This window comes from Phascolarctos cinereus, unplaced genomic scaffold, assembly GCF_003287225.1.
Source record: "Phascolarctos cinereus isolate Bilbo 61053 unplaced genomic scaffold, phaCin_HiC Scaffold_1;HRSCAF=81, whole genome shotgun sequence".
In the NCBI taxonomy this organism is placed as follows: domain Eukaryota; kingdom Metazoa; phylum Chordata; class Mammalia; order Diprotodontia; family Phascolarctidae; genus Phascolarctos; species Phascolarctos cinereus.
In genome coordinates this window covers 140,381,619-140,402,370 of record NW_027555514.1, presented here as the reverse complement: position 1 = coordinate 140,402,370, position 20,752 = coordinate 140,381,619, and the positions used below count along the sequence as shown (strand labels likewise).

General features: G+C 38.5%; 1 protein-coding gene and 1 long non-coding RNA gene across 2 annotated transcripts in view; one reads left to right on the top strand and one right to left on the bottom strand.

The window, feature by feature from the left end:
• The window catches only part of LAMB1 (laminin subunit beta 1), a 94,706-nt gene that overhangs the window by 13,315 nt on the left and 60,639 nt on the right, over window positions 1-20,752 (bottom strand). Inside the window, exons 25-27 of the mRNA XM_020984595.2 lie at window positions 6,516-6,885; window positions 1,844-2,028; window positions 442-683 (exon numbers count right to left, since the gene is read on the bottom strand). Coding sequence (XP_020840254.1) covers window positions 442-683; window positions 1,844-2,028; window positions 6,516-6,885 — 797 coding nt within the window. The remainder of the gene's footprint in view (window positions 1-441; window positions 684-1,843; window positions 2,029-6,515; window positions 6,886-20,752) is intronic.
• LOC110207018 (uncharacterized) lies at window positions 1,953-19,157 on the top strand. Its single transcript, XR_002324053.2, has 4 exons — window positions 1,953-2,042; window positions 4,579-4,710; window positions 12,081-12,135; window positions 13,593-19,157. It is a non-coding gene; the product is annotated as an uncharacterized LOC110207018 (long non-coding RNA).

The following is a 20,752-nucleotide window of genomic DNA, read 5'->3' as shown; positions in this document are numbered from 1 at the left end:
AAATCCAAAGTCAGTCATTAGTCGATAAGAACAAGGGAATGAGAATTATACCTCAGAGAAGAAGCATGAGGGTGATTGCGGTTAGTTTAGAAGAAAAAGGAGGCTGAAAGTAAGAATCCTGGTTCCTTCATCTCCCTTTGTTATGGACATAGGGGACCCTGGCCAAGGCACTTAAGCACCTCATGCTGTGGGGTGGGGGAGGGAGGTGAGGAAGGGGATTTTACTCTGTTTACCTTGTGGTTGCTATAACGATTTAGGAGCTAATTTATTCAAGGCCTCTCATTCATTCATGAAAGGTGCCATATTGAATATAGCTTCTTTGTATCTTCTTATCCCTAGTACCTAGTACAACATGGCACAAGGAGGCGCTTGTCTGTGGACTTGATGTGAATTCCTCTTCTTAAGCACCACAGCCATGAAATCCAAACCGCCAAAGCTTACCTGTTCAGCTACAGCAGAAAGATCCAAACCCTGTAATCTGCCCGCAAGCTCATCTAGAAGGCGGGATTGTTCCTCCTGTTTTTCCTTGAACTGGGCCTCTCTTTCCATCATTAAGTCTTCAACTTTGTTTCGAGTAAGGGCTGACTGTTCTACGGTGCTATTGGTATCAATGGTGGAGGCATTCACTCTTTCCTCTGCCTCAAGAGACATCTGAAAGTATTTGGTAATACTGTCCAAGGCTCCTACAATATTAGATGAAAACACTCAAAGTTAATGCTGATTTCCACTCCCCTTCTACTAACAAATAGATAATTTTTTTTACTATCCTGCTCTACACTTCTTATAAAGAAATGAAATTCTATTTGAAAAAAGAAGAGAAAGGGCAGCTAGGCGGCACAGTGCACCAGTCCTGGAATTAGGAGGACCCGAGTTAAAATTTGACCTCTGACACATAACACTTAGTAGCTGTGTGACCTCGGGTAAGTCAATTAACCCCAATTGCCTCACAAAAAAAAAAAAGGAAGAGAAAAAAAATCCCAAGGAGCAAACAGGACCATGTAATTTCCCTTTCCCAAATATAATTTATTTTTTCATCCCATTCTATCCCTGCCCCAAACAATTCTCAAGCTGGGTTCACATGATGATGAACATCTGAATAAAAAGTGAAAAATTAAGTCAGTTATCTGGAATAGTTTTATTATATGATGCCAGACACTGAACATTTGGAAGCATCTGGAGAACTGGCATTATGTAGATAAAACATCCGGGTGGTTGACTTAACGTTTCACTTTTCATCCAGATGTTCTGCCGTAGGGTAGACAGGGCCAAAGTTAACATTTGTAGAGGCTGATTGTGTACTCAACAGTGATGGGTAATGTGATATAACATAGTCTGGGATTTCTTTTGCTGTTTTTGGCTCCTTTAACTGGCCTGAAAAGTCAATAAGGTAAGGATTTGGGGGAAAAAAAAATTCCTGACTAAGCAACATCTTAAATTTAAAGTGACTTGTAGAAGTATCAACTTAATTCCAAAGCTATCCAAGAGGATACCTACCCAAGAGAAGCTGGGGGAGGGGGCTAAGGGGTGAGCTAAAACCACTCACCAGAAAAACAGGAAACGCAAGTTTTACTGCAGAAGTTATGCCACTACTTAGTCATTGTGAGACCTCAGAAATCATTTGGACTTGCTGGGCCCCAGTTCCCACATTTGGCGTATGGAATTTGTCATCCTCATCTAAACCATAAACTTGATGAGAAGAGCTAAGAAAACAGAAAGCTCTTTATGGTGGGGGGTGGGGAGGTGAGTCACTGAAAAGAAAGATTAGTTTGGTATTTAAACAAATTCTCTGAGCTGGATTATTCTTTATAACAATTTCCTGATACCCCACAAACCATATGCTTACCCCGAATATCTGAGTTTTTGATAAACTCCAGTTGTTCAGCAAGTTCTTTCACTGTTTTGTCCAAGCTCTGTGCATCCATCTGCAGGGAATCCAGCTCTCCAACTGTGTTGTTACTTTGTGAGGCCGTGTCAGATAACTTCACTTCAACCTCCGACATTTTTTCTGTAACATCTTTGGTTAGCTTCCTGTGGACAGAAGGGTAAGTCTGCTCAAGCAAAATAGATGTAATTTGATTTTTTTTGTGGTAGATTCTCTTAGTGGAGGCTTTTTTTTTTTTTTAGAAAACATGGCCAAGAGTCATGCAGGATGAGCAGGGGCTGTGGTCTGCATTGGGAGAGAGGGTATACACACTGATGAGTAATCATGGCCCTGCCAAAATTCTGATGACCATTTTAGTATTTCCTAGGGATGACGCTCTTTCAACTTGATAGGGATTAAAACCAACTCAGCAAACAATGTCTCCTTCCTGTAAATAGCAGTTTTATATTCTCTCTCTCTAGTTTCTGGACTAGGTCTATAATTTCATTTATCTAAGGCAGTGATGTCAAAATCATATAGAAGCAAGGACCACTAAACCATACATAGGTATTCTACAGGCCACATACTGACTTAGAAAACCACATATTAATTATATCTATATTTTATAGTATCTTTATTTATTTTGTTAAATATTTTCCAATTACATCTTAATCTGGTTTGGGCCTCTTTTGTGAGTGTTGTAGATGGTGTCTTTGTCACCTCTGCTCTAAGGAATTCTGGTGAGGACTAGCTTCCTTTACATGCAAAGATCAAACTTATTCTGCTATTTATAATTTTATTTGTGTGTGTGTATGTGTGTGTGTGTGTGTGTTTTATTGCTAGGCAATGGGGTTAAGTGACTTGCCCAGGGTCACACAGCTAGAGAGTGTTTTGTGTCTAAGGTCGGATTTGAACTCAGGTCCTCCTGAGTCCGGGTCCAGTACTCTATCTACTGTGCCACCAAGCTGCCCCGTGATATTTACCATTTTAGAGAATTGCCTGGGGACACTAATAGGTTAAGGGACTTGCTTTGAGTCATACAACCAGTGTGGGTCAGAAACAGGACTTAAAAGTCAGGAAGCTAGATAGCACAGTTGGATGAGTGCTAGACTTGGGAGTTAGAATTCAGTTAAAATCCTACATCTGATGCTTACTATTGGTAAGACCTTAGGTAAGTCACTTAACCGCTCTGTGCCTCAGTTTCTTCATCTGTAAAATGAGAGAGTTGGACTTCATGGTGTCCACGTTCCCTTCTAGCCCTAAATATTGTCCAACAATCCCAGATTCTGAGGCTGGCTCTCTCCCTATACCACCCTGCCTTGGTATCATATAGGATTATGTTTTAATCTTTCAATGGTTTTATTTTCTTCCAAGAAAAAAATGCCATTTCTTTGAAGAAAAAACAAAGCAAAACAAAAAGATCCACCCAGCTGCCTTCTGGAAGATTAACTATTTAAGACAAATTCCAAAATACTACTGTCATACTCTCAAACCATAGCAACAGCATAGGGCAGAGTGTGGAATACCCAATACCATACATAATTTGTTTCACATCCCACATAATTACAAATGCATTTTTTTTTTATTGCTGCAAACTCAAGGGACATAATAGGCTCCATTGTTGACTCTTACCCCCACCCCAAAAAAATTCTTCTCAGAGCTCCCTGAGATCTCCTTTCTGCCAACAGTGCTTTCAAGATGGAGCATGTGGGGAGGAAGCCACACATCCCACCTCCAGGAAGACCAGCAAGTGCCAGTAAGACTGGCCTTTTTTTCCCTCCCTTCAAACAGGGCCCCATATAACTTCTTTTGTTCCTCCCCAAACAAATAGCCCTTTTAGAGAAGAATGCTGAGACTTTACATAGAAAAGAATGTAGTGTTCTCAGATATTGAGATATGGATGGCAAAAAGGATGATGAAAAGATTACAATACCAAGATCCTTCCTTAAAAAAAAAACAAAACAAAACAACAACAACCCAATGTGTTATTTTAATTTGAAATGGAATGGCCAGGCCTAGGGTAGCTATGTATCTATCTGTGTGTATGTATGCACATATATTCAGAAAGCTACCTTTACCAAAAGCCTGCTTATATATTCCTTTTGGGGCCTCATGAGTCTTTGCAGCATGTTTTTGTGAGAACTAATTATTTTTAAATGAAAAATTAGCCTTAGTGCCCAAAAGATACATCTTTGGCAGTCTAGCATTGAAGCACATCACTGCAATTTTTTTTTTCCTTGAGAAGATCAGACCATAAGTAATTAGGCAAATACAGCATGTAGAATTATAGCTGTTAGAAAAATGTAGTCTGGTAACAGACCTCCTGGCATCCTCTCAAAGAACAACAGATTTTGTTCTTTCCCAAAGGAAAATTAGAAATCACTGAAGAATCTTTGAGTTCATGGGCTGGCAATGGGAATGCTGCTTTTCGAAAAACTTCTCACTATTATGTTCCAAAGGGTAAAACCCACTTTAGGAGCCACATTCAAGTAAATTTCTCTGTTAAATGCATTAAGAATACACACAGAATATCTGATGATTCCCTTGATTGGCCCCTTGGACAGAATTCTAAACTGGCAATTAACTGGGAGATCACTGCTCTATTCCTGGGTCTCTGGCATGTCATATGATATTTTAACATGTCATTTGTTCACTTTGTGCCTCAGTTTCTTCTCTTATTAAACAGATATTTAATTTACTCCCTTTTTCCTTTATAGACATTGTATGAAGATGAATGAAAGGTTACAGAATCAAAGCACAGCAGAGTTGGAATGAGCCTTGGAGATAATTTTGTCTGACTCAGACGGGAAGCACAAATCCCCATCTAGTTTCTTGGAGACCCTGGTATTGTAAGATCCCATTATAATATACTCCCCATAAATCCAACTTGGTTTTACTGAGATATTATTTTGTCATAATGATCCAGATATGGAATGGTTCTGAAGACTGACCTCTTGGTAGTGAATTAGCCAAGGAAAATAAGATGCTTTAACTCCAAATGGAAAGGGAAGGATGTATCATACATCTACCTTATCTTCCCCCAATTTTCTCTTTGCTCAAGGACTTTCTGTTTGTTTTCTTTGCTTTTTAAAGTGTTTTTATAGTTAATTATAGAAGATTTTAGGAGAAATCTCCGTGGGACAGTGGTTGAGATGTTTATGGAGAAGTGAAAATTTTTAATTAATGGCAAGAAAAACATCACTGCCAATACTCAACATAACTCAGTTTAACTTTTCTCTCCACTTTGTTCCTATGAATATATTCACTATGATCAGAGAGACAAATACCCAGGCAGAGGCTGGAGAAAGCATGTGTTGCACGTGAATTTTTTTTGTACAGTATTTGTTGTAACCAAATTAACATAGCACTATTCCTTTGGGACACTCATTCACTGGGTCATGAAAATGGCCTGGTCACAAAGAACCCAAGAAAGAATGTGAAGTGAAATGATAATAAACCAGTTACACAAATATTTGGGCCTTAACATTACTACAGGGAAGAATTAGGGATTTAGTTGTAACAGGATAAAAAAGACTTGGTTTTAATAAATCAGTTTTACTTTCTTGGTGAGATGAATTTTATAATGAGGCTCCAGCTTTACACAGTTCTATCAACTGTATTTTGCCTATGGATCCAGAGTAAAGCCTGTGGCCATATGAGTAATAAAAGATGTCATTTTCATTTAACTATCTCTGTACTTCTTGGCCGGTACACATAGGCTAATCACCTAAGAGACAGATTGGTGTGATGGATGGAGTATAGCACCTGAAGTCGGGAAGACTACCTTAACTAAGTGATCTTGGGCAGTCATAATCTCTGTGAGCTTCAGTTTCCTCACATATAAAATGGAGATAATGATAGCATCCAGCCTGTAATAATTTAAACACCAAAAGTTAATTGGCACAACTTTTTAGAGACATGAGATAAAGTTGAATCCTTACCCCAGGGACTTGGGTATTTGGTTTTTAAAATTCATAAATGCATTCTTCTATGATCAGAGAATCATAAAGATTTAGAGATAGGAGGGACCTAAGAAGGCCACTGAGTCCAATATACTTAATTTATAGATAAGGAAATGAGGTTATTGTAAGGCTCAAATGAGATCCGCAAAAAACATTAAAAAAATTTTAAAAGCTCTGTATAAATACGAACTGTCCATTACCTGGCATATGAATACTTAATAAATGCTTGTTCACTGATTGATGAATTATTTCAATCTTTATGGTTGTTTAGGAGTACAGATAGAAATGGCCCTAGGATACAGCACTCATCCTCTTCCTTTATACTTAATGGTCAGTGGACTTTTGAGCAGGTGGAAAAATGGTAGATGCTTAAATAAATATCTAAATATTTAAATAAAAATCTTAGGTTGTCATCTCATCTGAAAATATCTTGGGTTAGCAGACAGGATGATGGAGATAATATGTACTTTATCCCATTCCCACATGATTTGGTTCTCTTCTACTAGGTCAGTCCATTTTTAAAAACTTTTTACTCCTGTACTTTGGAGACAATATGTATTTAACAGAATGGCATCTATTAAAACTGTGATTCTTTAAAAAAAGAAAAAAGGTAAGGAATACCCTGGCAAATTTTTGGTCTTTAAGATTGAAGTAATGGTATGAACTGTTCCCACCACTCATAAACTACTCACTCTGCCTCCTCAAAGAGGTTTCCAATGTTCTTCAGGGGCTCTGCAGCTGGGCTTTGGGCAAGTATACTCTTTATTTCATTGACTTTCCTTTCCACAGAATCAACTGTCTCTCGGTAAGGCCCAATCACACCACTGATCTTCAAAGCCTTTGCTTTCTCCAGGAATTTGTGGGTCCTGTTGGTCAGCTCAGAGATGATGACATCCCACAATGCAAAGCACTGGTGGCAGGGAGTGCAATCAGGGAAGACGCCCGAATACCCACGGGTGCACTTGTCGCAGCGTGCCCCCTCCACACCCTCAATGCAAACACACTGGCCTGTGGATTGGTCACACTGACTTGTCTCGATCCCTCTGGGGTCACAGTCACAAGCTACAAAGGGAAAGAAAGGTATCAAAATTTAGGTCTGTACGACAGTGAAATTCCATACCACATGAAACCCCACAGGAAAGAAGAGTCTTTACAGGGAACGGCTGGATGCAGGACCAGATAAAGAATAATGAACAACAAAGGATTCCTGGAATAATTTAAAAACTAGAAGTTAATTAGGAGACATGAGAGAAAGTTAAATCCTTTCCCTGGGGACTTGGGTACTTTGTTTTGTTTTTTTTTTAACATTTTAAGTGCATTCTTCTATGATCAGAGAATCATAAAGATTTAGAGTTGCGAGGGACCTAAGATCTAAGAAGGCCACTGAGTCCAACCTACTTATTTTACAGATGAAGAAACTGAGACCCAAAGAGATTAAGTTACTTGCTCAAGGCCACATTGGGAGTAGGGGAGAGCCAAGATCTGAAGCCCAATCTTCTGACTTCAAATCTGGTCTTCCTTCTACTGTAGCATGCTTGCAGAACTATGAATATGAGGATAATATTAGTATTGGAATGAAGGAAACTATTTGAACATTAAAAACTGCAAAGACTTGCCTTTCTCCTTGACTGCAATATTAAAAGAACATTATGTAAAACCATTTGCCTTCTGCTCAAGAAATGCATAGGATAGTTAGATCCAACCAGTCAGCAAGTATCTGAATTTCTCCCATCCTTACCCCTCGTAACCAGAACTTCAGTTACTGGGACTTCTCCACCATGTTCACTATTGAGAAAAGCTGGATCCCATCAGCCTTGGTCCACTACTTTTGCCTGTGTGATTGGAGGGTGCTCCAAAACCTCCATTTAAGGGGGAGTTCAGCTCAAACACCTCATTTCTCATCTGGCTGCCCTACTCTGGGCCTTCTTCATCACGCCTGTGTTGAATATCTTCCCACCTGCCTCCTCTTCCCTTTTGGCTTCATTTTGCATATTGCCCTTCAGTATCCTGATCTGGAAAATGGGGATATTAATAGCACTTACTTTCTAGGGTTGTTATGAGGATAAAATGAGATATTCATAAAGTGCTTTGCAAAAATCTTAAAACAGAAACAAAACAACTTGTATTTCTAAGTCAAGAAATGGCTTAGGGTGGGTATAAAGAGCTATATAGGGCAGCTCGGTGGATTGACCGCTGGGCCTGGAGTCAGGAAGACCTGAGTTCAAATATGGCCTCAGACATTTATTAGCTGTATAATGCTGGGCAAGTCATTTAACCCTGTTTGCCTCAGTTTCCTCATTTGTAAAATGAGCTGGTGGCTCAGAAGGGATAGAGTGCCAAGCCTCGTGTCAGGAAGATTCATCTTCCTCAGTTCAAATCTTACCCCAGACACTTAATGAACTGGAGAAGGAAATGGCAACCCACTCCCAGTATCTTTGCCAAGTAAACCCCAAATGGGGTCAAGAAGAGTTGGACACAGTTGAAAAAAGACTGAACAACAAAAAGAGTCTATCCTGAGAGCACTACTCTGATTTCTGGTGGAGTCAAGTTTCTTTCAAATTCTCCTAAGCAGTCCACTGGTTAGTAAAATGTCTTCAGATAGCTCTGATAGCCTTTTGCAAAAGAGGAAAATGCCCCCCTCCCCTTCCTTTTTTGCTTCTGATTTTTTTCAATACATCTCTTTTATTATTTTCCAATTGATCTCTCTTATTCAAAAGAACAAACCAACCTCAGGAAAATGATCCTTCTATTCCCCCACACAAGTCATTCTTTAAGAAGAAAAAGGGAAGGCAGAGACAAAAGTCTAAAGGGAAATCATTTAGTTAAGAGGATGGTCATTAAGAATAAAAGGCAGGTGACCCAGCCTAGCAAGCATTTCCTTTAAAGATTATTTAACCAGATGGCTGTTGCCCAGATGAAAGCTTTCTGCTCATCAAATCTGTCGATTATTCATAAATTTTCCTTAGGCAAATCATTTGTAAATTTCCACCAAGGAAGCCTCTGAGTCCTCCTCTGTAAGGAGGTCTGATTTTACTTTTACTTTTCTTTTGAGGGATGGTCTAGGAGTAGGGCCATAAGAAGAAATGGGTCAAACTGATTTGGGGAAATGAATCCTGCCTAGACAGACATGTCAAGAGACATACCTCTCTTCCCCTTGATGCCCTCAAACTAAAACATAATCAGGGAAGTCTGAAGCCATATCTTCTTCAATGCTCAATATAACTTCTCACCCATATTGCTCATCCTTTAATTACCAACTGAGAGGTGAACACCTGTACTGCCAATTTAAGTGGCCTTCAAATTGATGGACACTCATATTTGCAAAGTGATTTGAGTTTTGCTTTTTTTAAACAACAGGATTGAGGTAAAAAAACAAAATTAAAGTACTTCAGTTAGGGCAGCTAGGTGGCACAGGGTATAGAGTACCCAACCTGGCATCAGGGAAACCTGGGTTCAAATCTGCCCTCAGACTCTTCTTACTAGCTATGTGACTCTGGGCAAGTCACTTAACTTCTCTTTGTCTCAATTTCCTCTCCTGTAAAATGGGAATGACAGTCTCTGCCTCTCAGGATTGTTGTGAGGTTCAAATGAGATAAAAATCATAAAGGGCTGCACAGTACCTGGCACACACGAAGTTCTATATATATGTTAACAAATTAACACTGAAAAGCTATGTTACTTTACCTGACTATAGAATATCTGGTTGAAGGGCTGCCTAGGGCATTAAAAGGCAACTAGAAGTGCCAACCTGATAATCTAGATGGATTTCCCCCAGCATACTTTGCTGTTGGGAAATGTTAAGCCTAACAGAAAGATACCCAAACAGCTCTAGGAGAGCTAAGTAGAAGGAAAACTCTAGAGAGCCAGACAGCCAGGTTAAACCCACCTTTTCCTCCAGAGAAGATGAGTAAACTGAGAAGGCTCTATTAAAATCCTGGCCAGTAGCAGAGGATACCACACACAGAGAATTTGGATCAAAAGGGTCCCAGAGCAATTCAATCATATTCCACAAAATGTTCACCGACTCTCCTTTCTTAGGCCCTAACCCTTATTTTGGTTAAAAAAGCCCTCCTTGTGTCCATCCTATATGTACGGCTGTAAAGGGTATAACAGAAATAGGGCAGGAGATGAAGGGCTACAGTATGCATTTCAGCCCTGCCGATTCATAATCACAGCATGATCTTGGTCAAGACTTCTCTGGTTCTGTTTCCTTATCTGTAAAATGCAGGGATTGGATTATGTGACCTCTAAGTTCCACCCCCAGCTCTATACCTATTATCCTATGACCCCAGACAAGCAATTACTGATTGATTTAATAGGAAAAAAGGAGACAAATGAAGTAACAGGGTTTTTAAGTGTTAGATTTACTGGTTCATGATAAGGTTACATTTCCCCATTTGTGTCTAAATTTGCAGCCAACCTTGACACTGAACAGCTACAGACTTAAGAGGTAGAAGAGACATTAGGGACCATCTAATCTAATCTGCTCATTTGACAAGTATTGTTGCTGTCTTCTGAAGAATCAAATTATTCAGGGTGAGTCAAAGGTCTGTGTACACATACTGCAGACGATATTATCAGTCGTTAAACTACAGAACACCCTCTCTATACCAAGCAGCCAGGTTTTAGGTGACCAAAATATTTTTATCAGTACTTCTCATTTTAACATGCTTGCCTTATCAAGACCAGTATCTGTGTCAAAGGTCAGTTTCAACGTTAGTGAAAAGGGGCTTTTTTGCCTTACTATATAGGAAACAAGGCCACCATGTTTCCTTGCTTATCCTTCTGTATTCCTAGCAAGCACCTATGAATACAAACACATGTGCAACCTGGGAAAGTCCAGTCTTCTGCCAAGAGTAAAGCACATGATGAGACCTCTATCTTGGTGGATAACGTCAGCTAACCTCAAGGTTTGAAAATCACTTTTCTTAAGCTGACAGATTTTAACTAAAAAGCTCTTCTCCTCTCACTTTTCTGGTTCTTTAAGGTTAATTTTCCCTGTCAGCTTTCTCAGGTCACATATTTCCCTCTACAAAACAAAAAGCAACACGTGTGTGTGTGTGTGTGTGTGTGTGTGTGTGTGTGTGTGTGTTGGGGAATGGACATTCCCAATGTGGATTAAAGAACAGATTTCAAACCTGATTACACAGTCCACAGCAAACACGGCCTTTTTCTTTTGGACAAGTCAAGCGAATGAGTGGAAGATACTTTTAATCAGTTGAGAAGATGAGGAGACCCCTAGTCATACTTCACTGGGGGAGGAGGATGACAGAATTCAGTCATGGTATAGATAGTCTTTTGGTGATTAAGCAGGAATCTAGGATGCTGGAGCCCCCTTGCCAAAGGAAACCCATCTTTGAGAGAATGACTCAATACATCACCCTGGCAGTTTGAAAGAAATCATCCTCTCAAGTGTGACAGTACTTAGATAGGATTTTTTAAAATATGAGAATTGAAAAGGCAATGAAATGTGCAAAGGTCTTGGCGTTTGATTAAAAACACCTGAATAATGAAAATGACATACCGGTACCTGGAGGAATGGGGAGGTCAAGGCCTATTTCTTTATTTACTTTGTATAAAGAATAAAATAATCTCTGATAATAAGAAGAATGACGATGATGAAACAACAGCTCATATTTATATAGAACTTTAAATTTGCAAACTGTTTTCCATACATTAATAACAGACTGCATGGTACAGTGGAGAGTACTGCCTCAAAGTGACTGGCCCAGTCAAAGGACTGGGGTTCAAATCCTATCTCTGACATGAACTTGACCCTTGACCTCCCTGGGCCTCAATTTCCTTATCTGTACATGGACTAGACTCAAAGATCTCTTTTAGCTCTAGATCTTTATGGACCATGGTCATTATCTCCTTTGAGCTTTACACAATAACCCTCATTTTAAAGATGAGAAAAGTGAGGTTCAGAAAGGAAGGGTAAGTACTTTGTCCAAGATTATATAATTAGTGAGACAGAGATGAGAACAAGTATTTATTAGATGCCTACTACATGCTGGCACTGTGATAAGCACTTTACAAACATCTAATGTGATGGGATCTAACACCAATTACAACATTATCCCCAGTGTCCTGTTGCTTTCCTCATTTCTACCTACAATAAAGCCTCACTGATGACAGTAACAATAATGGTAGCTAGCATTTATGTGACACTTTAAGGTCTAGAAAGTGATTTATAAATATTATCTCATTTTATGCTGTGCTATTATTATCAACTCCTCTATTCTTCCATTTTACAGATGCGGAAATGAAAGCTGAGAGATGTTAAATGATTTGTCCATAATCACACAGCTAGTAAGTGTCAGAGCCTGAATTTGAACTCAGCTTCAAGGAACAGAATTATTGACTAGTGAAAAATCTCTAGAGCATGATATTAAAGAAATATGGTTTTATCTGTTGTTGCTTTTAAGTTGTTCATTTATGTCTGACTCTTTGTGACCCCATGGATCATAGCACATCAGTACTGTCCATTGGGTTTCCTTGGCAAGGATACTGGCATGGTTTGCCATTTCCTTCTCCAGTGGATTAAAGTAAATAGAGGTTAAATGACTTGCCCAGGGTCACATAGCTAGTAAATTTCTGAGGCTAGACATAAACTCAGGTCTTCTGACTCCAGGCCCAGCACTCTATCCATCTAGCTGACACAGTAATAAGTTTTATTACTTTCAGACATATGCAGAAACCAAAACTAGGTTAACAAAGTCTGGTTTCATATAAATGTTTAGGGTATCAGCTTTATGAACGTATCAGAATTTATAATTATAATTTAAATGGCAAATATGTAAAATAGATGGACATCTCACAGAATGTTAGAGTTGGAAGGAATTTTATTGATTACTGAGTTCAAACTCCAATTTTACAGATGAAGTTAAAGGGTTTTTATAACATATATCTAAGTAGCGATAGAATCAAGATTTCTAAAGTGGTTATGAAATTTGATCAAGTAATTTAAATAATTTATTCCATCTATAAATTGTTTACACTATTAATTTACACAGCAAACAGCCTCTTTTTCTTTCTTTCCCCAGATAATGCAAAGTTAAGCTTCTGGGAAGCTTACTCCCTGATCAATGTCACAAATTCCAATTTACACGATCTGTCGTTATATAAGTTCCCAAAATAGGCAATACAGCCCCCTGGGGGATGCTAGACCAATCCTGGGGGGCAGTATTTTTTTGAAATGATGCAAATTAAAAAAAAAATTAAAGGGTTAAAGAAAGTAGATTTACGGGGTGGGTGCTAAGTAATTTTTTTTTTTGAAAGGAGGTGGTAGGCCAAATATATTTGGTAACCTCTGGAAGCAGAGTAGCACAGTGGATGGAGCCCTGGACCTGCAGTCAGAAAGGGCTGAATTTGAATCTCACTTCAGACATTTAAGAACTGTGTGAACCTTAGGCAAGTCAATTAACACCTTTGGGTACAAGAGATGTAAATCTATGATCCTATGAATTCAAATGAGTAGATATCAATAGACAGATGTTGAGAGAGGAAGCCTGGGCTTCTGATACATGCTGGCCATGTGACTTACTCAGACACTTTTCAGGGCCTTAAGGCATCTCTCTTATTCTAAGCGGCAGAGATGGCATGGACATGCTTTGTTGGTAAAGGGAGTTCCCTTATCTGGGAATGGTATAGGAACCATTCCTTACACCAATGAAATCACAGATCTAGTCCCTGTCCCCAACCTTTTACTGTATATTAGCCTATGGGGTTTGTCTGTGTGTTGATTTTATTTTTGAATTTTCCCATAGAAGAACTCTTTTTGCTACATCGCTTCACATTTCCATGCCGTCAACTTCTCTAGAAGCTGTAATTCTATCTCTGGTGGGAGAATACCAGTTCAACGTTATGGGACTTAAAGACAAGGATTACTTGCCAAGAATGGTTCCCTCCCATGAAATGCCGTTGAGAAACATGTTCGCTCTCACTTGCCAGCATCAAGGATCTATTGCAGCATCTGCTGAGGAAGATATGTCTAGGCAAGTATTCCAAAGGAAAGCCAGAACTAAGAGCCTCTTGAGGCAGCTGAATTCCCTGGGACTTCACACTTGAAAAGCAAGAGTCATATTTTGCAGATGGTTGGGTCACAGTTCAACTAATGTTAACAGCTGATTTTGGGCTTAGTTTGAGAGGTGACCCAATGACTCTCCTAAAAAGTATCATACTTTAATATCATGAGGGACAAGGGTGCTGCTAAAGCTATTACAGACACAGAAGTGTTTCTTTGTTTATCCCATTTCTAGAAATGCCTTTCCAATCAGGTCACTTGGGAGGGCAAGTAGTCTTTGTAAGAGGAATGAACACCAAAGATCTTTTCAATGAAAATCCCATATTCAGGCAGTTAAAGTGGAACACTCAATTTATAGCTGGCGCTCAAATACCCCACAGACGCTAAAATTATACAGAAAATATTGCTGCAATGGTTCTAAATGCTGTAAATGGGCTGCCATAAGTAGAATAATTGACATAAGTGATGTTCTTCTGTTTCTGGAGTTCACAAAAGGGGTAAAGGCAGGATAAATGTAAGTTAATACACAGCAGGGTGCTTGCTTTAAGAGAGTGGGGTTATTTGGGAAAGGATTATTAAATCTGTTCACTTTGAAAAAAGGAAAATGTGGTTATAATATGAGCATAGCCCATGGGTTGCCTGAGAAAGGGCCACTTAGATGTGATGGACAGGCGTTTAGGTGGAAACTAATGGGGATGAGTTCCATATACAATTCTCTTTTTTGTTGTTCCTTGTGTACTAAGAGGTTTTGGGTTTGCTTATTAGCATTAAATTGATGCTATAAGAGTAACTATTATAAAGAAAAGAGGAAACAATGGGTACAGTGATAATGAGTAGATAAGGAGGAACTGTGTTGAATCCTTCTCTAAGTGTTTCTGGGAAGGAAGAAAAAAAAGAAAAGAGTGGAGGGAGGAAAGAAGAAAAGAAGAAAGGAAATAGGGAAGTTTTTTAATCATCTGTTATGTGCCAACCACTGTGGTAAATGCTTTTCATTTGATCCTCACCACAGCCCTGGGATGTGGGTTTTATTATGACTCCCATTTTACAGCTGAGGAAACTGAGACAGATACTGGGCTTGCCCTTCATCACACAGCTAATAAATGTCGGAAGACTGTCTCTCCAGACCAAAGATTTACACCCGAAAGGGAAGTCAGATCATAGGCTTCATTTTATAGATGAAGAAACTGACATCATGATGCCAGATGCTGACCAGTTTTACAAAGGAGTCAGGGCAGATGCTGTCTTTCTGCTTTTCATCTTTAAAACTGATTACAAAGATGCTAGTGATTACAGCCATGTAGGAAGGAAGCTCAATAAGATATAACCTTGGCCCAATGGTGATGGAAGGGAAGAGACTAGTCCTCCATTATAAGATCTTTGTCCGACTCCCACATTTTTAGATGATGACATTGAGGTTCAGAGTTTATCAGAGGTGGAGAACCTGTGGTCTGAAGGTCACATGTGGCCCTCTAGGCCCTCAAGTGCGGCCCTTTGACTGAATCCAAACTTCATGTGAAGTTTCAAGGCCGAGTGTTCCCCACGCCTGGTTTAAGTGATTTTTCTCCAGGGTCACACAGGTAACACATGATGGAGCTAAGATTTTGAACCTAAGTCATCTGACTGTTAAATCTAGTGTTCTTACAATGCTGCCTCTCATGTCTCCTTTTGTTTTTGTTAGAGGATTATGTTTTTATGTTATTCAACAAATTTAATTCAACAAACGTTTAATTAGAACATATTGTGTGCAGAGCACTGTCCTAAGTACTGAGAGAGATACAAAGTTTAGGTAAGATATGGTTATCTGTCCTTATGGAACTTACAATCCATTATGTTATAGTAACAAATGTTTGTCAGCAGTATGTTATCAGGTGTCTTGAGTTGATGTAGGTTTTGCTCTACACATGACACATCTAGGGTGATCAGTAGTCAGCTAATTAGTTTCACCAAATGAGTTAATGCAAGACACTGGAGAGGAGAGTTGGGAGACATTTATGTAATGATGTAAGAACACAAAGCCAGAATATCTATTTCCAAGTAGGGAAGATGGCTGTGTAGAAGTATCAAAATGAATAAACCATAGGGACTCAGTCTGTTGTCATTATATTTAAAGGACATGGAAATATTGGCCTAAGAATCTGGAAATTCAATCAGGGTATTTGAGGTTGTATCCAGTCTATCTCAGGTCTATGTATTCCTATACATAATCTTGGCCTGACAAAAATAAACATAATTATTCAGATATAATATACAAAAATTAATTTCATTAATAAAATAAATGTCATATAATATTCTTAAATTTTTCAAAAGGTTTCAATTTTCTGATTAGTTATTTCCAGGTATTCAAACATAATCACCAAAAAAAAAAGTTACCCCTGCGACATGGATCAGCAGAGGTTATTATACCTTTTTAAAAAAGAAATACATAAAGAAATCAAGGCCAGAGAGCAGTGGTGGTGGTGGGGAATGCCAAAAAAAGTCAAACAGCTTACCCAGTAATGTTTAATCAACAATCAATATATTATAAAATATGTTTGCCACCTTTCGCCAGCCCTCACACCCAAGTCAAGCCATGTTTGCCATTTTGGAGATCTACAGAGTAACAAAAAAAATCCCAAAAGTTTAAATTTCTTTCTTTTTTTTTTTTTGTCAACGTAAGTGTATTTTTTCTCTTAAACTACATTAATTACTGTCTTGCCTTGTTCATGTCTTTCCCCTACCTTCTGGAAGGCATGGGAAACTTTAGGAAAAAAGAAAATTAGTTCAATAACTAGTTGGACCTTTCCTGAATCCTCCAGTTCTGTAATCTTATCAAGTTATACACAACTGGGCATGAAGAATGCTCACTGACAGCAATAAAAATGCGTTTGTGTTTTAGAGCCAATGGTAACTCCTGTTTAAAGTACGTCATCTACTATTCCTGCTTGGTTCATATTCAGTTAGTCATTTACTAATAAAAAGTGTGGTGACATATATGACATTTGACCATTTCTGAGATATTTTGGAGCCTTTTTTTTTCAGATATTTTTTCAGTAGATATATCAAAATTACCTAGGGCAAAATCAAATAGCTTTGAGTATTTCAACCACTGTTGCACATTGTCAGATTTGAAATCAATTACATTCTGTTTCAAGTCTAATTTTTTTTTTGTTGGGAGTATAGATGGTTTAACCATCTAATCTCTTCTACACTTCTTACTGCAAAGGCTTTGAATTCCCAGAGCACAATTCAAATGGTATAATGTCATCTGAGACATTTAGAGAACTTTGCCATCCACCAAGGGGAACCCTTCTTTTCTCTGGCCTGTACAGTGGATAGCACCCTGGGCCTGGAGTAAGAAAAGACCTGAGTTCAAATCTGGCCTCAGACACTTACTAGGTGTGTGACCCTGGGCAAGTAACCTAACCCTGTTTGCTTCAGTTTCCTCATCTTAAAATGAGCTGAAAGAAATGGCAAACCACTCCAGTATCACTGCCAAGAAAATCCCAAATGGGGTCACAACTGAACAGCAATGAAGAGAAGACATCTTGTCTGAAGACAATGTTCAGGGTTACATTTTGTTTAATAAGACCAATAGTTTAGAAAAAAAAAAGACAACAGGATTTCATATTCTTTATACCTCTTGGTCAGTTCTGTTCCAAAAAAAGAGCTGTTTGACACAGAAATAAATTTAACTATAAAAAACTGTTTGCTTTTCATGTTTTCACCAAAGAAACCCTCCATGACTATGCACACCATTACCATACAAATTTTTATAATAATAACAATAGCTAATATTTAAGGTTTGCAAAGGCTTTTATATGTTCTATATGTGAAGGAAATGCCCTTATCACCATTTTGTAGATGAGCAAATTGAGGCTGAAATCAGTTAAACGATTTGCCCAGGATCACAGAGATAGTAAGTGTGTGAGGCAGGATTTGAACTTGGGTCTTCCTGACTAAAAGTCTAGCACTCCATCCACTACAACATTTGAATGCACGGATTGCCGCTGTCTTCTTTGCTACCACTTACCGATTAAATTACCATATGAGTTTTCTCATTCTTTTCAAACCTTTTCCTCTTTGAGTTAAATTGAAAATGAATCCTTGTGCTGTGTTCCCTTTAGCAGATTTCTTTGTCATAATGACTTATTTGGTTATCTCCAGTTGTCCTTCCTGACTCCATCATCTTATGTGCCCCTTCTTTATAGAGTACATGGGGTACTGAGATGACAGCATTCCATTGTGGCATCCCCACCACTAATGAGAACAGCTTCTCTCATCCTCTGTTAATGTTTTATGAATGAACTTGTACTATAAGTAAGTATTGTTTTACCTGCCATCTTTCTCTTTCTGGCAAGGTGATTAAGTATGTGAGGCCAAGGAATTTTTAAAAAGCACTTTCTGCCTCATTTTGGGGGCCTTTTGGGCTGTGGTTAAGTTTCCCTAAGAAGTAATGAAAATCGTAGTTGACATCTTTAATTGTGTCCATTTTCCATAAGTGACACCTCATTTCAACAGCTGTTATAATCAAAAGCACTCACCTCTTTTCACTTTTGTATTTTCTATTAATTTGGGGCTTATTTTGACTTTTGCTCTAAATAGTACATGCAGTATGACTGCACACTGAAAGCTGATTTATGTAATAACTGCTATCTCTTTACCTGTTTCTTGTCAAGACAATCACACTTTTAATTATATCATTAGGTGCTTGCCACGTTCAGTTGGATTTTCTTTCCGAATAAAGTATTCATGATGAACAGGAGCAAGGTTTCTAAATAATGTATATATGCTATGGGCTTCATTGACTTAATTCAAAACTATATTTTCCAACATAGTTTAAATAGCCCTCTTCCATTTTTATTTTTGCATCAAGGTCATTGAGTACCAAAGTATATGTTGATTTAGTTTAGAGTATCCTTTTGAATTCATTGTGACTGTTGACTTCGCCATCATACCCCTGAGAACCTCATCATCCTGCAAGATCACCTCAGCCTTGGTACTCACACCTTATTAGTATTCTCCGTCCTTCTGACTGGAGGGCACAGTTTGGCTCTGCCAAAACTTCCATGTCAGCAGGGTGCCCAGGCCAGCCATTTCTTCATTTCACACCAGCTGCGCTCCAGATTTCTCCATCATGCTCCTGAATCACAGTTACCTTCCCCACTCCACCTCTCTTTTCAGGTTCCTTTTGAGTATTGTCTTCCCTTATTAGATTGTAAGCTCCTTGAAGGCAGGGACTATTTCTTTTTTATATTTTTATCTCCAGCGCTTAGCACAGTGCCTGGCATAAGAAGGGACTTAATAAATGTTTATTGACTGACTCATAAAATTTCTTGATTTGTTTTTTTCTTCAGACATTGGAACATAAACTGCAATTATTTCCATGATGGTCTACTAGCTTACTGTCATCATAAGCACTGAAAGGTAGTTTCTTCTTGCCTTTGGACATTCAGTGAGGCAAATTCCACTAGCTCCTTTATTTACTTACCTGGAAATCTTCAAGCCATCTTCTATTTAGCCATAATTCATTGTGTCTTCTGATTTCATGATTGGGATATATCAATAGAATGTAAGCTTTTGGAAAGCAAGGACTCTTCTATTTTTTGTTTTTGTATATCTCGATTCTGGGGGCAGCTAGGTAGGGTAGTGGTCTGAAGTCACAAAGATTTGAGTTTAAATCTGGCTTCAGACACTTGCTAGCTACATGACCCTGGGCAAATCACTCAACTCCCATTTGCCTCAGTTCCTCATACGTAAAATGTGGACACTCTAGAGAAGGAAATGGCAAACCATTCCATTATCTTTGCCAAGAGAACCCCCAAAGAGGTCACAAAGAGTAGGACACAGATGAAATGACTGAACAACAACAAAAACAGTATCTCACTTCTAGCACAGAGTCTTGCACATAGTACATATATAATAATAATAATAATAATAATAATAATAATTTAATTTTGACTATGATTAAGTTTCTCTAGGGTGATTATCACATCAGTTGTTGGAACAAAGATCATATATTAAAAGTAATATGAAGCTTATAGACAGTCTAAGTTCTCTGTGATTCTTAGTACTCTCTGTACCCACTTTTCTGCCATTTGACCATCACTGAAGATATTAATAGGACTAAGGCACACGTTGTATATTTTTGGCTGTTTTATAGGTCACTGTGGCCAAAATCATTCCTAACCTGGCCATTAAAAAAAAAACCAACTAATGTCTAGGGACAAACTATACAGACCACTGTTCTCCAAACTTTTTTGATTATGTACCACATCAATAATTTTTAAAAATTGAGTGTGTTCCCTTAATATTTGTATATTTAACTTATTTGTACAAGTATTGCTGTACTAATAGTAACATCCATTATAAAATATAATCACAAATAAGAATTTAAAAAAGATAAAATAACAATTGATTCTAAGGTCAACAGGGATCCACTGAAGTTTACTGAGTAGGGGAGTAACATGGTCAGATTCGCAGTTTGGGAAAGTCACTTGGGCAGTTGTGTGGAAGACGTATTGGAGAGGGGAGAAGACTGAGAAAGGGAGAGAAATAGAAGACCATAGCAAAAGTCTGGGTAGGAATTGATAAAGACCTGTGTTAGGGTGGTGATTGTACAAACAGAGAGAGGAGGATAGATGAGAGAAATATTGTGGAGGCAGAAAGGACAAGTTTCAGCAACTGACTGGGTATGTAGGGGGAAGAAATCAAAGATGGCATCAAAGTTGCACACCTGAGTGATGACAAGGGTAATGGTGCCTTCAACAGAAATTGGGAAGTCTGGAAGAAGCCTAAGGCTGAGGAGAAGAGGGAAGATGATGAAATGAGATCAGCTTACTCATATGGTGAGACTTTTTAGATGGTGCACTTTAAACTCTGCCTTCCTTCTACTACCTCTTCATCCACATGGAGGGATTATTTAAT